At 38.4% G+C, this 13597-nt stretch overlaps 1 protein-coding gene across 1 annotated transcript; it reads left to right on the plus strand.

The window, feature by feature from the left end:
• Nucleotides 1-734: 734 nt before the first annotated feature.
• On the plus strand, nt 735-8537 carry prdx6 (peroxiredoxin 6). The gene is made up of 5 exons (XM_057353854.1): nt 735-902; nt 2912-3068; nt 6809-6955; nt 7708-7854; nt 8010-8537. The coding sequence occupies exons 1-5, from the start codon at nt 811-813 to the stop codon at nt 8133-8135; spliced, it is 669 nt and encodes a 222-aa protein (XP_057209837.1). The 5' UTR covers nt 735-810; the 3' UTR covers nt 8136-8537.
• Nucleotides 8538-13597: the final 5060 nt, after the last annotated feature.

A 13597-nucleotide genomic window follows, 5' to 3' on the forward strand; every position in this document is an offset into this window, starting at 1 on the left:
TATCCTAAATGTGTGCTCTCACTGAGCGTGTGTGTGTGTGCGTACTTGTCTGTGTACGTACGTGTGTGTGTGTGTGTTGTGTGTGTGTGCGTGCGCATCCGTGTGTGTGTGTGTCTCTGTGTCTGTGTGTGTTGGTGCGTGTGCGTGTTGTGTGTGTGGAGTGTTTTGTGTGTGGGTGTGTCTGTCTTCTGTGTTTCAACCTTTTCTTGTTTTTGCAGGTACAACTTTGATTGTTTTGCTTGTAGTCAATGTGTCTCATGTGCAGCTGCTTTGTAACAATGAAAATTGTAAAAGCGCTATATAAATAAAGTTGAGTTGAGTTAATTATCATACAAGACACAGAAAAGTAAGAATAAATAAAAGTGGAAATAAATACATGCGTTAATAAATAAATATATAAAAAAATAAACATAAAATAAATAAATGTAAAAATAAAAGGAAATGATAAATAAAATAATCTAAAAATAAAAATATTAAAAAATAAATAAAAAATGGACACAAAAAATAATAAGTCAATTTAAAAATGAAAAAAAGTTAAAGCTAAGATCAATAATAGCTAAAACGAATTATTTTGTTTTATCAAACTATTCATTCCTTTATTTATTTTCATATTATTACATTTATTCGTTTATATATTAATTTATTTATAATTTTTGCAGGTTTAGTCCTCCATATTGAACTTCATTTCATCCAATCACAACGTCGCCCTGCCCACGTGACGTGATAGTTTCCTGCTTGTGCTGTATAAACTGCCGTACCATGGTTACATGTGCCAACAAGATTTGAGAGAAAGTCATTTGAAAATTAGAAATGCCAGGCATACTACTGGGAGACGTGCTCCCTAATTTTGAAGCAGAGACTACGATCGGCAAGATCAAATTTCATGAATTCCTGGGAAATTCGTAAGTAGCAAAATATGTTACTTATTGTATTTTAGCATGTTGGCCTAGTTAGGTGTGATATTCACGTTTGATGTGGTTGGAGCACGCCTTCTGCATTGACACGAGAGAATAATATGATTAACAGTCGGAAGGTTGTGTGATGGTTATCTGCATCGGTGCTAAAATCTCAATACTGTTTCAATACATGCCTGTTTATAAACTTATCTTTGTATACTGTGCTTGTGGGATTCCTGTTCCATCATTTACCATCAAAGTCGCTTTGGATAAAAGCGTCTGCTGAATAAATAAATATCATTTATGTAAATATGGCAGGCTTTAGCGTTTAAAGTTACTGATTAAAACTCATAACTAAATAATGGGTTAGTTTTAATATTTGTATTTATTTTCGATTCATTTGCTATTCTTTATTAACTGCAGCACATTCCATAGAAGTTACAGCCTTCCATGGTGTAGTAGCCTATGCCATATAATAAATGTGCTATCAAGAAGTTCGGCACAAACCCTGTTTTATGGCTTGCCTTGAAATGACATAATAAAGTTTGTGAGTGCATGCATTTTTATGTATTTCACAATCACAACTAGTATATTGTAGCAGGGTAGCTGTTGTAAGCAGCTCACAGATCAAGGGTATTAGTTGAAATTTTACATGTAAGCAGTTTCATTTAGTGAAGATTTGCATTGCAATTTACCAAGCAGCTATTCTTTTCTTTTAGCAGTAATGCTTTTTCTCAAATAAGTCTCTATTTTGATTTTGAAGGAGAGTAAAATGTGCCTAGTCACTGTGACTGTATTTGTTGGGATAACAAGGCCAGTATTGTTTAGATTTTGGGCAAGAGCCTGATGTGCTTGAAATTCACATTGCTCATTTATATAAATTATGGAACTGAAAGGTTTATATTGCAAATGCTTCATTAATGCATCAAGCACCTTGATGCTTTAAGTTAACTGTCACCTGTATATGTGCCTGTAAATATAATGTGCATTCAAACCCAAAAAAGTCTAGAAAACATTTATTGACCGGTGTAAAGTGTTGGTGTTAAGCAGGCTGGGGTCAATGGACTGACCAGCTGTATTCCTGTTACATAACTGTCCCCATCTGGCCCGGATGTGTTACCTAACAAAAAAGGGGCTTGTCTGTGGTCCCCACTTCAAGCCAAACTTTGCACACAGTATGTCTCAGTGATCTCTCTTATGAGAGCAGAAAGGGATATCAACAGATGTTTAACAATTCAATACATGCCTGTTGTTGCAGTCTTGCGGAATAAGGAGGAATGTTTGCCATCCCTCGTTCTGCAGTTCTCAAATTCAAGTTTTGTGCAAGTGCCTCTCTTAAAGTCATTTTGGTTTTAAGAGAAATACCTTAAAATCATATTTAAGGCTATCATCCAATCAGTACACTACAAAGCCGGGCAGAACAAAGAGCTTACACCATTTCCTTCCGTTGTGGGGCCATAACAAATGTTTGACACACTTTTACACTGTGGTTGCCACAGCTCTTCTGGCTCTTCAATAAAAAGTGCTGTCCTATGCATTTTACCAAAACAATGCTCTGAAAACCTTTTTAGTCAAAGCAACAGGGTTGTAGGGTGGGGATAACATGTCAACCACTGGAATCGATGTGACATTTTATGTAATATAAATCCCTCCATTCATTCATTTATTTAGTTAATAGGGGTTTCCCAGATAAAAGAATGTTTTGAGATTGGCTTGCATTCATGTCTGCAGGGAGTGAATGATTCTTTTGCTCTATCCCTTGAGAAATATGTGAGATGATCTCATAATAACACAGTAAAATAGTGACTGGAGAGCCTGTGGGTGTGACTGTTTTGGAAAGATTAAACTTCCCACCTGTTGCTTTGACTGAGAACAAAAACTCCCAGAAATCTCTAGGCAGTGATTGCTTAAGCTTAATCTTGAATTACCCTGTACTCATGTTTCTTTTCATTAATGCAACTTTTACCACCTAAAAGACTACAGTCACATGTTCCAACTTATTTTTTCCTCGTTAGATGGGGTATCTTGTTTTCACATCCACGTGACTTCACTCCAGTATGTACGACTGAACTAGCCCGAGCAGCAAAGCTCAGTGATGAGTTTAAGAAGCGTGATGTAAAGATGATCGCATTGTCCATTGACAGTGTCGAGGACCACCGCAAATGGAGTGAGGTTTGTGTATATATGTACATACTTTCTTCATATACTTTCTAAAAAGAACAAGCAAGAGTTTCCTGGATGTGACCGATAATAGTTTGTTAAAATAAATCGTTCTATTTTTTTTTGGAAAATATGTTAGCAAAGTTACAACCACTGACTAGAAGTATTTATTATTTTAACATGCATGTTCACTCCAGTAAGGGCTTCTCTTTTTTTTCTAATACAAATTTTATACATGCAAACATGAACTGTAGAAAAGTTCTCATAGACATTCCATGCTAATTCCTTCCTGACTGCTGCATTATGGAAAATTGATGTTTGAACATCCAAACAAATGTCTGTGTCCCGTAGTGCACCAAGATGTCTGTCTGTCTGTCTGTCTGTGTGCGTGCTCTTTTACTGGACATAGACACAAACTTGACACCCCCCACACACCTTTGGCTGAACTCTTGCTGGGTTCCTGTAAATGAAGCAGACACCCAGTTCCCACATCTTTGTGCTGTGATATCACATCACAGTTAACAGAAAGTCTGTCTGTTTAACCACAACACTCCCCATTCACTATCCAAATATGCAGAGGTCTACATATTCTGCATTGATGCTCATAGTAGAAGTGAATAACAATCAAGCATTTTTTTTTAATTCCAGGGGCCTCATTTATCAACAGTGCGTAGGAAAGGTTCTATATTTTGTCCTACGAATGAAAGTACAAAAAAAATCCATATTCGGGTGTTTCTGCAACTACGGGCACTTTTAAGTCCCAGCAGTGAAATTTTAGATTTATGTCAAAATTTGTCATATGACGCTTTATAAATATAGTCACAGTGTCATTTACACACCTTGACGAAAAATATAATTAATGATTAATGTGATTTAATATAAAATTATGAAGCATTTATAGGTCCAAACACCATTTTTGTTCACGACCCACAACTCTGGTCTCAAAGAGAAACAAATCTAATTTCTATAGAAACAGAAATGACCACATGAGCACATTACTGACAGATTAGGCCACCTCACTCACTCACAAGATCCCCATAATATAAGGTAAATATCATCTTATCTGTGTCAGTATTTATTGTGTGTCCTTACCATACAGCTTAGTAATTCTGTACTTTGAACTACATTTTAAATAAGATAAAAAATAAATGTTTATTGCTGTTTAGCTCATGTATATTAAGATGCTAAGAGTCAAAACTAATGTGGTAGACCTTGCTAGCTGCCAGTAAGCTGGAATAATAGCAAAAATGTAATTTCCGCAACATGTCTTTTACTGCAGAACGTTTTCAATGTTTACTGTATGTTAAATTACAAATATTAAAATCTTAATGACTCTATGCAATTTTGTTGACCGTTTTATATGTATTACAGACTCTGATGATTAAAATAAAAATTCAGAGGGGTTGATTTTTAAAAACTTTGGAGAGTCAAAAGTGCCAGTAGTTGCAGAAACACCCATTTATCAAACGTGCGTACACGGTTCTTACGCACACCAGTGAGTAATCATTGTTGATAAATCCCACATGTTCTTAAGCACCATGCTCATTCACATTCGGAAACGTCCCCAATGAACCAGGGGCGGGCTGGCAAGCAAAAACGGCCCTGGAGTTTTCCGCCCACATCGGTCCTCGACCATTTATGTCGACGGGGGGGGGGGGGGGGGGGGGGGGGGGGGGGGGGGTGGGGTTCGGTTGTTTGATTGCATCGGCCGTCCAACATGTCTGTCGATGGGGTGAGGTGTTGTATGTAATGTGTCATTGCGTTACATGTAAAGGTGTCCGTCTCACTAAAGCCTTCGCATTGCGTGCATTCGTGTTAATAACGTCCGTCTGTCTGGCCCAAGCGTCCATTCCGGCCCTTACATTAGTGGCCCACCGGGAGACGTTCCGATACTCCAGATGGCCGGCCGCCCCTGGTCACGGCCGTAGGTGGGACGGACGTTCTGGACTTTGACAGAATGTCCTACTGGTCAGTCCGCCCTTGCAATGAACCATATATGGTTACGAAACCTCCCTTTATAAATCACGTGAATGTATTCTGTGCTCTCACTAAACAGATCACAGCGGTCTTTGAAAATGCATTCTTTGCGCAATGCATGTTTTGCTCAATTTGGGTTTTATTGTTAATTTTACAATTCTTTATAGGATATTTATTTTCTATAGCCTAAATTAAACTGTTCAGAAAAGAAACAATATTTGCAGTTATTTTTGGTGGAATTGGTTAAATCTTATTACGATTTGGTAAAGCGATGTAGTAATAGAAAAGCAATAAGATGTTAAACATTTTTATTTATATAATTTTTGTAAAAGTGATTAATATCCAGACCTCTTTTTGTTCTTCTTCAGTTTGTTTGAATGTTTTTTTTCTTGTATTTATTTTTTCATTTATTGTTCTGTTAAGTGTGTTTTACATTGTGCTTTCAATAAAAGGTTTGCCAAATCTTCCAGCAAAGTGAGATCTAGCTTGAACTATAATTTTACTAATTTAGCATTTGCAAATAAAGGACACAGGAAACACACGGTGGCACTTTCTTTTTGTGGTATCACTGTTCTACCACTACATTTTCTGTGTAAGCATGCTCAGAGGTAGGGCTGGGCGATATGGCAAAAAAGTAAACTCGATAGTTTTTTTCTATATTGATCGATAACGATATTTATTTCGATATATATTTAATTAAAAAACTGTATTAAAAGAATCTATTTTAAATACAGTTTATTAACAAAAGTTAACCTTTATCCAGTTAAAATTCAATTAAATTAATGCACTGTTGCAACACAGAGGATATTAGGCCATGAACAACATGTACCAGTTCATTCAGTCTCATTTTGACTCAATTGACTCGTTAAGTAAAGGGAGTGTTCATTCAGTACATTCAACCAATGAAAGGGCTCCGTTACTGTGTACATTCGAACGCTATTGGCTCAGCACCTGAGCACATACATAACGCTGCAATAATGTCTTGCTCGAGTAGTGGGATTCATTCAATGCATTCAATGCATTCAGTGAACCTTAGTCTTTCAAAAAGACATCTCACATAAACTTTAGTACATTTCTTTAATCATGCAAGCATCTTACATACAAGGTTCAATATTTTATTGTGCACACAAACTCACTTCATTACATCACTAATCTGTACAGGGCTGCGCTGGTTTGTTTCATAAGCACCAGCTCATGTTAGCAGATATGTTAACGATGCATATAAAAACGTTTGTGCTTGAGTTTCGAAGTAACTCGCTTGCAATTGTGCATCAAGTTTGTTTTGTTTAACCGGCGATTGCGAAAAAAAATAAGACACTTGATAAACCGCGTGATGACAACTCGAGGTTAGTTTCACTTTCGTTTCCGCTTCCAGTTATGTTTTCCTCCTCATGTCGAGTTTTCTTTGCCAAGTGCAGTATGAAATGGACTTTGTACTTTGACGCGCATGATAAAAGCTGCACGCTGACGCGTTGTTGCGTTTATTTCTGCTTTCTGTTAGACTGTAAGATTAATCCATATCGAGTCAAAATGCTTATCATCGTTTTTGAAATACATTTTATCGCGATTCGATATGATATCGTTTATCGGCACAGCCCTACTCAGAGGTGTGCTTATATTAACACACAATGCTACGTATAAGTACAAGTTGGTAGATCCCACACTTTGCCTGAAACTGTTCTTACGCACTCACTACGCACACATTTGTGCGTACACACTGTTGATAAATAATGATAAATTTTACTCTGTAGTAACTTAATTTCTGTTCTTTCAAGGATATTATGGCATTCAACCAAGAGAATGTATGCGGTCCACTGCCGTACCCAATCATAGCAGATAACAAGAGGGAGTTAGCGGTCTTGCTGGGGATGCTGGACCCTGATGAGAGGGACAAAGATGGGATCCCCCTCACTGCCCGCTGTGTGAGTTTCAATAAAAACAGAATATGAGCGTTTTTCTTATTATGCCCAGTAGGATTTACCTGCATCATACACATTACATGTCAAAGGTTTCTATGTGATAAAATGGAAAAGTATTTGTTACAGAACTACAGCAAAGTTGGTATTTTTGCCTGTAAACATGTTGCAACCACTTTTCTTGGAAATGGACAAAGTATGAATTGATTATGATTGTGAAACTGATCCGCCTGACTACATTTCTGTTGATGTTCTGCTAAATGTAACTCACCCAAAGTCCCCTATGCCTGCAGAACACTGTTGTTTTATCTTGTCATGCGATTTCATGCACTTTGGTCTCACAGCAGGTTCTGCAAAAGTTGACTGTTGCTAACCCCAATGACGTGCTATCATACAGTATATACTGTACTGTATTTCTATAGCTTAAACAGTAGAGCAACGCTAACAACCCTGAGGTTGGAGGGAATGAAATTAAAATTAATTTTAATCCTTGAATGCAATCTTAATCGATTTGAATAAATGTAAAAAAGAAAAACCTTCTAATAAATGTGTTCGGGTACATGCTTGTTTTTGTGTACTTGCTGGTGACTGGTGTAGCTGAAATAGTCAAACCTGTTTATTAGGAGGGAGTAGCCTCATACTGTACATTTGACCTTGAGGTATATAATATAGCACTCTAGCTATGAAACAAGCAAGAAATATTGAAGCTAAAATTGTGTAAATATATCAAACTATGCCATTTGTCCTATTTTTTTCAGGTCTTTGTTGTCGGTCCTGATAAGAGACTAAAGCTCTCTGTTCTCTATCCGGCCACTACGGGGCGCAATTTCGATGAGATTCTTCGTGTCATAGACTCTCTGCAGTTGACTGCAACTAAAAAGGTGGCCACACCTGTGGACTGGAAGGTAAGATTTTAAATGTTTTGAATATTGTGTTAAAATGTTTTTAAAATATCCTTTTCTATTCTGTTCATTTTTTTTCTATTCCATTTTCTATATTTGTTTTACAGTCAGTGTTTGTATTAATGCTGGAATAAATGTGTTTTCTGTGCTTATCTAAGCCTGGACAGGAGGTCATGGTCATCCCGTCCCTCTCAGAAGAAGAGGCCAACAAGCTTTTCCCAGCTGGCTTTACCACTAAAGAGGTGCCTTCTGGAAAAAAATACATACGCTACACTAAACTGTAACTGTAAAAATGAATCTACATTGGAAATACTACAGAAATGGCACCCAACATAAGCACTTAATCCAGTGGTTCTCGGACATGTTTACCTGTATACCTGTTCACCAACAGTACATCATTCAAATATGTTCCTAATAAAACACACCTGATTTAACTCATTAGCTTGTTTATGTAATAAAGTACACAAAAAACCGAGTCATCCAGAATGTGTACTGTTGGGGGTCCTCGGGGATAAGATTCAGAAACTGTTCTTTGTGTCCTCTCATTTAGTCTTGAGGGATCCATCGCCTATTTCTTATATAACAATTGAAAAATCAGAATTGAACTGGTCAAATGACTTTAGGCATACAATGTAGTTATTGTATTGTGCCTTAAATTCAATAAAACTGTTAATTTTTTTATTTAAGATGTTTGCTGTTGTTATTTTTGGTTGATTGTGCCATTTATTTATACTAATTGTATAATCAAACACTGAACGTAATGCTTCACATGCAGAGGGTCAATTCTTATTCAGCTTTATTTAGTGTCATTAAAGGGATACCCCCCCAAAAAATGAAATTTCTGTCATCATTTACTCACCCCCAGATTGTTTTAAACCTGTATAAATTGTAAAATTTCTTTGTTCTGCTGAACACACAGTAATATATCTGGAATCTAACCCCCATTGACTCCCATAGTATTTATTTTCCCTACTATGGCAGTAAATGGTGGGTGAGATCTCACGATTGGTTAGTTTTGGCAAAAGTAGTTTGTGGAATATATGATTACTATAAAGCTGTAAACCATAAAGCTAGCTTTTGTGACAGGAATTGGTCCAATAAATAGCGTAAATATTAATAAAGTGAAACCTGAGCAGTGCAGGAAGTGTGTTTAAAAGTACATCAGTAACTTAAATGAACCTAACCACCCTTTTGAGAGACCAGAAAAATATAATTTTGATTTTGTCTATTTGAAGTGACAACTGATCCCATTTACTTAACTAATGTTTCTGGTTCATGTATACAAGAAAATTATTTTGTATTCATTTTGACAAATCTGGTGTTAATTTTAATTGAGAATACATGCTGGAGAATGGCTTTCAGATATTAAATTAACACCACATTTAGAAACTGTTTGCTTTACATTTTCCAAATTTTGCAAATCATAAGTACAGCATAATAAACGGTAGTCTGTGTTTAATACCAAAAATGTCAGGTGCCAAGCAATTTATTATAATTATAGTTAAAAAATTCTGTCATCATTTATTCATCCTCTTGTCATTTCAAACCTGTATGACTTAAGATATTTTGAAGAATGTTGTTAACTGGCCCCCATTTGCTTGCATTAGTTTTGTGTCCACACAATAGAAGTGAATGGAGGCCAGTGCTATTCGGTTACAAGTTTTCTTAAAAATATGTCCTTTTATGTTCTGCAGAAAAAAGAAGGTCATAAAGGTTTGTAATGACAAGAGGGTGAGTAAATGATGACAGAATTTTCATTCTTGGGTGAACTATCCTTTAAAGGAGCAATGTGATTTTAACGCTTCATTATGTAAGGTATTTATACAGCTTTGAAGACAAACCACTACACACTATCAGTATGTACATACATTCCCTGGAAATCGAACCCATGACCTTGGTATTGCCAGTAGTTGGGCTACAGAAAAGCAAATAAAATATAAAAAGGCATTGATAAAAACAGATAATAGCAAACAAAAGCTTTTTCAGAAATATGCTTTTTTTTCATAAAACTAGCGTTCAAAAGTTTATGGTCACTTGAGAGAAAAGTTGAGTACAACCTTTTAATCTAAAGTATGCTTAATGTCAGAAATGAGCTTTTTAGACAAAATATAATGGCTCAAGCGCATTAGTTTCTTGCACCTTTTTAGAAAACGTTTGATAAAAATGATTCTGAAATTGACTAAATCATAGAAAAAAGCAGCCAATAAGAGCCCAGAATGAAAAGGAACTCCTTTAAAAGGCATCTCTGGGTGTGAGGCTTTAAGAAGCTGTTTAATAAAATCACATTGACTACACTGATGTTACAGTGTCACAGGTTTTGATTTATTTTGGAATTGTTTTAATTCCCCTAGTTACATTGAACTTTTTAATGGTAGTGTATATTTTCACATATTGTTTTTAAAAATGGGTGCTCTAAGGAATTGTGTTGTGATATTACATAATAGTAATATCTATAATTGGGAGAAATGTATATGAATATAAAATTTTCATCTAACATGACTCCTGGAAAAAAAACTGAAAAGTGATCAGATAATCTAACGCTCTGCGATAACCAATAGATGGCAGTATAAATTCTCATATTTAATCTCTCAACTGCCATTTCACCCAAACTACAACAACGGGTCAAACGTTCAAAGTCTATACCAGAATTTTAAGGTGTCATACCTTGAGATGACAAATTATGTAACCACCCTGCTGGTATGTTGTTGAACGTTCAGACTATGTTGATTGGCCACAAAAGGAATCCAGAAATTCTCAAACTGTGAAATAAAACTTCAAGACCGGGCGCCAATGAGGCATGAAACTAGGCCTTGTTATCGCAAGCATTCCATTTGTCCATTAAAAGATGAAAAATGTTCCCACACAAGCACTTAACTGAGTAAATCATTGACACACAATCCTCGGTCCAGGGTTACCAGCAGGAAGCGCTCTCCGCGGGTTTGGCCCTGGGCTCTGAAGAGCAGGTGATAGCTGTAGTGATGAGAACACAGGGACAAGCACAGGGCTTGAGTTACCAGAACTATTCAACCTACGTAACTGTAGCTCGTATAACAGGGTGAAGGTCATGGAAGTTTAACCGAGAGGGCCAGATGCTCTCGCTCTCTCTCCCCCCATTTTCCCTCCCCAGAATGTCATAAAGATAACAGGGATTCCCCTCTCACCCCCTTAGCTGCAGAGGTTCTTCAGGCAAGAGCGTGACCTCCTTTGCTGGTAAACAGAGAAACCCGTTCCCTAATCGAAAAGTTTCAAGTTTTCAAAGTAAAAAAAAAACACACACCACTAGATGGCATGAGCACTTCAGTGTGCATGGATTATATGCAGTAGTTAACTTTGCTGAGTCCTTGAGTCTGTATAGTAAACACAACTGTTATAATACTGTGTTTTTGGGGAGTTTATACAGTAGGTAAACCCCACAAGACAACTTCACCAATGATGGTAAGTTGTGTTCCAGTGTGCATTTCAAAGGTTATGGTAACCAAGTCGCAATATGATACATCCATTAAACTCATCTAAAGGATCTCTTTTTTTCACAAAATGTGTGATTTTCAACATTAGGCCTAGAAATTGAAAGGTTGGGGTACAATGGGAAAGCCATTAATCTTCAACTCTGTGCCCCTCGGCAAGGCACTAAATCACAGGTTATTTCAAAGACATAATGTCAATAGGTGGCCTGCAAATGTTGTTTATAATGCGTTAACACATACCAAATTTAGATTCAAACTTAATTGCACGCAGTAAAAAAACTGTACAGAATTTTACTCTTTTATTTGACAGAATTTTCTTTTTTGTAATACGGTAAAAAAAAGTCAAATTACAGAAATAGACTGCAAAATTTAAAAGTCAGTGTCAGGAACAGGGAGGTGAGACACGGAGAGAGGACCCAGGCGCAGACAGCGGGTAAGGGGTTAACAAAACATTTTAATAACAAAAATACAAAACAAAGACTAACTACACAGGACAAAAAAATAACATTTACCATATATTACAAAAAGACTAGACTAGACTAGACTACACTAGACTAGACTAGACTACACTAACAAGACAAGACAAGACAAGACAAGACAAGACAAGACAAGACAAGACAAGGACTCACCCACATGAAACAAGTGACAATGAACCAGCACCGGACAGAAAACACAAGGGCATTATAAAGGGGATAAATCAAGAGGTAACGGGTGCGGGGCATGAACTAATAACGAGCACTAACGAGGGAACAAGAGGGCAGGAACAATGACGAGACCTGGAGAGAGTATGGCAAGCCAAAAGGGCCAAAACGCCTCTCTCCACATGAAACAAGAGGTTCTGCCATGGCTCTGCCACAAGATCAAGAAAAGCAAGACAAGATGGGGCAGAACTTTGACAGACACTGACATCGCAGGACAGACAAGACAAGACAGACTGTGACATTAACAAAAAACAGGGCAACATGATAAAACAATAACCATAAAAAATTGCTGACATGCAGACAGGGTTGCCGGCTGACACGCGGACAGGGTTGCCGGCTGACACGCAGACAGGGTTGCCGGCTGACATGGACAGGAAATGCCGGCTGCCACGGACAGGAAAGGCTGGCTGACACACGGACTGGATTGCCGGCTGACACACGGACTGGGAGGCCGGCTATCACCGGCTGGGCAGGCCTGGATGTCGACGAGACGGGCGGGAAGTCGGTGGCTGGGCAGCGCTCTCTTGCGGCTGGGCAGCACTCTCTGGCAGCTGGGCAGCAAACAAGAACACCGGCTGGATCACCGGTGGAACAAGAACAACACAAAGACAGGGTGTCAACTCGACAGGCCTGGGTACCAGCTGGGATGCCGGCAGGGATATGTGGCGAGAAGAGGACACCGGCGGTCTCAACCCTGAAGGGGAACCCGACGACCTCAACCCTGGAAGGGAGCCCGACGGTCTCGACCCCGGACGGGGTTCCGGCGGTCTCGACCCTGGAAGGGAGTCCGGCGGTCTCGACCCTGGAAGGGAGTCCGGCGGTCCCGACTCTGGAAGGGAGCCCGGCGGCATCGACCCCTCCCGCTGCGATCCCTCTGTCTGCTGGGTCCTGGGTAGGCTTGTTCGTTCTGTCAGGGAATGCTGTCACCACCGGGGGGTGTGACAGCGAGGAGAAGAAACCAAGCACAGGCAGCGGTAACGGGGTAAACAAAACAAGACTTTAATAATACAAACAAAAACCCACGATGGGGTGCAAAAACAAAACAGGAACTAGGAACACGGTAACAAAACAAGAAATCAAAACAAAACACTTCCCACGAGGGGGGCAAGAAACTGAACTAAATCTAAAACGAGACACAACATATTAACACACGGCAAGGGAAGGTAAGGTAAGAGGCAAACACTCACAAAATCGAATGGGCACGAAGGTAAGTACAGGTACAATACACACGTATGGTAGAGTCAACAAGCAAAACGCAACAGCACAGGACAGCAAACACGAGGGCATTAAATAGGGGAACTAACAAGGGAAGATAACAATGGGCAGGTGTGGGTAATGAGACACAGAAGGGAAGCTAACGAGAGAACGAGAGGGGCAGGGCCAAAGACGCGACATCGGAGAGAGAGTATATAGAAGGCCGAAAGTGCCAAAACGTCTCTCTCCACCAGTGTTGTAATGTAACGAAGTACAAATACTTCGTTACTGTACTTAAGTAGAATTTTCACATATCTGTACTTTACTTCGTTATTTATATTTCTGACAACTTTCACTTTTACTCAACTACATTTCCTAAATAAAATG

The sequence above is a fragment of the Triplophysa rosa genome, linkage group LG15, assembly GCF_024868665.1.
Source record: "Triplophysa rosa linkage group LG15, Trosa_1v2, whole genome shotgun sequence".
Classification (NCBI taxonomy): domain Eukaryota; kingdom Metazoa; phylum Chordata; class Actinopteri; order Cypriniformes; family Nemacheilidae; genus Triplophysa; species Triplophysa rosa.